Source organism: Vollenhovia emeryi, unplaced genomic scaffold (assembly GCF_000949405.1).
Source record: "Vollenhovia emeryi isolate VEMERY1.0 unplaced genomic scaffold, V.emery_V1.0 DF942416.1, whole genome shotgun sequence".
Classification (NCBI taxonomy): domain Eukaryota; kingdom Metazoa; phylum Arthropoda; class Insecta; order Hymenoptera; family Formicidae; genus Vollenhovia; species Vollenhovia emeryi.
Window position 1 is genome coordinate 1 of NW_011963950.1, and position 3,818 is coordinate 3,818.

General features: G+C 38.7%; 1 protein-coding gene across 1 annotated transcript; it reads left to right on the forward strand.

The window, feature by feature from the left end:
• Window positions 1–2,505: 2,505 nt before the first annotated feature.
• On the forward strand, window positions 2,506–3,644 carry LOC105568930 (the record flags this gene model as incomplete). The annotated part of the gene is made up of 2 exons (XM_012025008.1): window positions 2,506–2,652; window positions 3,121–3,644. Coding segments are annotated over 2 exons (420 nt in total), but the record flags the coding sequence as incomplete, so codon positions are not given.
• Window positions 3,645–3,818: the final 174 nt, after the last annotated feature.

Sequence of the window (3,818 nt, forward strand, 5' to 3'; positions counted from 1 at the left end):
GTACAGTTATCGCGATATTTCAAAATTATGGGACATCCCTCGCCTAAAGTGTGCTGCGTGGGTACAAAGAAAACGAGAGGAAACTATTGGCGATAGAATTCAACTCGTGCAGCGATTAACAAACCACTCGATTCGAATGCCGCGTGTGAAATGCCATGGATAAATGTCTCTCCGTAAAAATGTCACGTGCAGATGCGCCTTGGCGTGTACTCGTACGTAGTTGAACGTTACGTTCGCGCAACAATTCTATTATATTCTGTTGATCGAACGAGAAAACATCTCTTCCCTCTTTATATTTATCGGACCAAACTGTTTCCTTCTTTGGAGCGGAAGGAGGTATGCGTTACGCCGAGAGATCGAGGGGACTTGTTCGACGGTTCGGCGACGCAAATTTATGCGTTGGCCAGTGCAACTGCAGCCCGCGGACCCTGGATATATTATACGCGTGGCGCGTTGCGTAAATGACGGGGAAAGTCTCGTGGACCGTGATAATGTCAAAAAGCTGTCGCGACTCGACTGATTTTGGGTCACACGAAGTCGGGACCGAGAGAGGTGTTCTTTCGCACGCGACGACGCCTTCCGAGGCCGAGCTCTGGTCGTTGACCGTGAAAAAAAATACAGGAGCGATGCGAGAAGATAGTAAACGCTGACCTAGAAAGGTGTGGAAACGCTAATCGACTTGCGCAGCGAGGAGAGAAAAGAAAAGAGGAGTCTTATCGTGATCGCAATTACGACTCTGCGACTGCGGGAAATTATCTAAATTAGAATCCTGGGTTAACGGATGTCCGGCGGGTTTTGCGAACAAATCGTGAACGAGTTGCGTGAGGAGTGTCACGGCGGGATATCTTACGTAATTCGAGGAAGAAATCATGTTGAGTTAATTACTTGAATAATTTGCTGGTCTTTAACCAGCGAGTTATTAGTGAATTGACTAAAAACCAACAAAGTTATATCCAAGTAATTGATTGAAGGATCATTTAAAAACCCATTTATTGCGATACTTACACGGAGAGAATTTTTTCTTAAAATTTATCCTGAAAATCATGTAATCGTGGGACAACACGGCATTCGAAGAATTTTATGAGAGTTCCCTAGTAGCACAGTGCCATTGGCTAAACATTGGCTAAATATTGATCCAATGTTGGTTATATTAGAAATGCATTGGCCGATATTGTCCAACGTAAAGCCGATATTGACCATGAAATAAATGTAAATATTGCACGATAATAATTATACAATATTAGATTTATATTGGAAGTGCACGGGCCATATTTAACAATGTAATAACAATATTGCTCTAATATTGATGCAATATTAAACCAATATTGCTAAACAGACGTATTGACTAAATAAGAAAAGGCGTTCATCTTACAATATTGAACCAATATTGGGAATACTAGATTTACATTATTTCTAAAAAAAAAATTAAATATAACTGCCAGCTATAGAATCTAAGAAATTCTACGTATATTTGAAGTGTTTCGAAAATCAACATAAAAATGCTAGAATTGGAATACTTTTGTTAATTTTTGCAATATTCCACAAGTACGCAGATGATTTCATTCTTTAGGATTTTGTTGTTTCCCAAAATTTTTAAACCAGTAAAGTTTTGTACTAATTTTTACAAATTGTACATTTTCAGGAAATGCTACTTGCAATACTTTCTTGATTTGAGAACATTGCTATTTTGTAGATATTTTCACAAAAAAATTTATGTTTTGACGAAGATATAAAAATTTCTACAATATTTCAAGTCATTTTTTGGTTGTTATTTATAGAAATTTTTTTCACTAGGGTATTGCACCAATATATTGTGTTACTAGAATTTTTTTTAAAATTTACTAAGAAAATTGATCTTGTGCAAATGAAAAATTAATCAGCAACAATTTTTTAAGTACGGAAAAGATAACTGAGATATACCTATAAATAAATATTATAGCCAATACTGCGAAATCGCACGTATTTTGTGCTTAATCAATTTAAATGCGAAACAGGAATAGAATTTCTATCCGAACTGTTAGCAAATGTTAGGAAGAAAATCTTTCTGTGATTTTATGATTAATATTTAATCATGAAACCTAAACTTTCCAGAAAGTATTGCTAGAATGTTGCTGCTGTAAATTTTGTAGACTACAAACAATTTCTAACAGATACCTACACAAAATAGTGACAATTTTTTGCTGCGAGAACACCTAGAAATCTACCTGCGTTAATAAGATAGTTTTTTAAATGTACGAGTATATCATACATTTTACTAGTAAGAGTAGAGTTTTTGAAATTTTACCATACATTTAAAATGTATCTCATCCCACGATCACATGATTTTCAGGGTAAGGTTTAAGAGAGAAAATTCTCTCCGTGTACGGTTTAGTGAAAAGAGGGGAAAATGCTAAGAGTTAGGATTATCGCCTCGATATCGCGTTTTCGTCCTCGGCGTACGCGCGTCTTTGACGTCAGAATTGCGACGTTTACACTTGCGCAAGGTGCAGATATCGCCACCGGTAAATATCCAGATCCTTTCACTATCCTTTTTTTCTGCGCTTTTTTTTCTGTGACGATGCACCACGTTGCGCAGTTGATTTTTCCACGCTGACTCACCTTTTTGCTCTTGCAGGGAACACTTACGTCTGCAGCCTGCTCGTCGCACTCGCTGTAAGTGGCCGCGGACTTTCATCAGTTACGGGGACTCGCGCTATGCACTTTCCTGTACTTCTCACTCCCGGAAGCCGATCTCCGCGCGCACGTCGTCGGCGCGAAAATTTTCTGCCGTCAAATAATGATACAACGTTAATTAACCGAAATCGCACATAAATTAACTTCAGCTAATTGCCGTAACGAGGAAACGGAAGAAACCTCCTGACGTAAAATTAGAACAGCCTTTCCTTCCATTAAATAATTTTGTGTTAAATGATTGCAAAATATATAGCATAGATTTTTCTATCAGCTTGTCTGGACCGATCATTAATTTTTAATTTTACAATGAAACTTCACTGAAACTTTTGACTTTTTCATTTTTATTTCGATATTAAAGTAATTGTTTATTTCAATTCTTCGTAAACACACACACGTTATCTCAGAAGGAAGATTTTTAGACACGTCGCCGTATTATGTGCGTCATAGATGCTGCTCGTGGCGGTGCAATGCGGTGACATAATGCGCAAAAGCATCGTCTTCGACAAGAATACCCCGGACGTGTTCTATTGTCCGCAACACAAGCCGATCGGTTTCGAGAAGATGCTGGTCAAGGCGAGACCGCTCTCCAGGCTCTGCCAATTCGAGGGCCGCCAGATACCCGAGGATTACAAGAGCGACTGTTACAACGACGTGGATGAGACCGAGTACGCTTGCAAGGAGAAGTACAGAATCATGGTGAGTGTCGAGATTTATTTTTAGCTTTAATTTTTACAGTCGACGTCTGGGGTTAATAGAGGAATAAAGTGGTCTCCGCGGTTTTCCTAGTTTTGAAAAAAATTACAGTTTTTATTTATTGGGTGTACAACTTTGCTTCCGCCGTTTTTCGATAAATGGCTGCAGCGGTAAGTGTTGGTCGAAATAGGTAGAGGCGTCATTATAGGCCTCTTTTTTATTACTGCACTACTGAACTAGTGCAATAAGTTAAAATGAAACAAATAGATTACCTCTCATTCCAACTCATTGCACCAGTGTGCACTAGTTCAGGAGTGCAGCAATAAAGAACAGACCCTATGTGCCCTGTGTTCCGATATTCACCGCCAGTACTGAAAATGTATAGTATACGTGACGTAAACTATAGATTTGTAGTACTGGCAGTGAATATCGGAACACAACCGTGGTCGGCT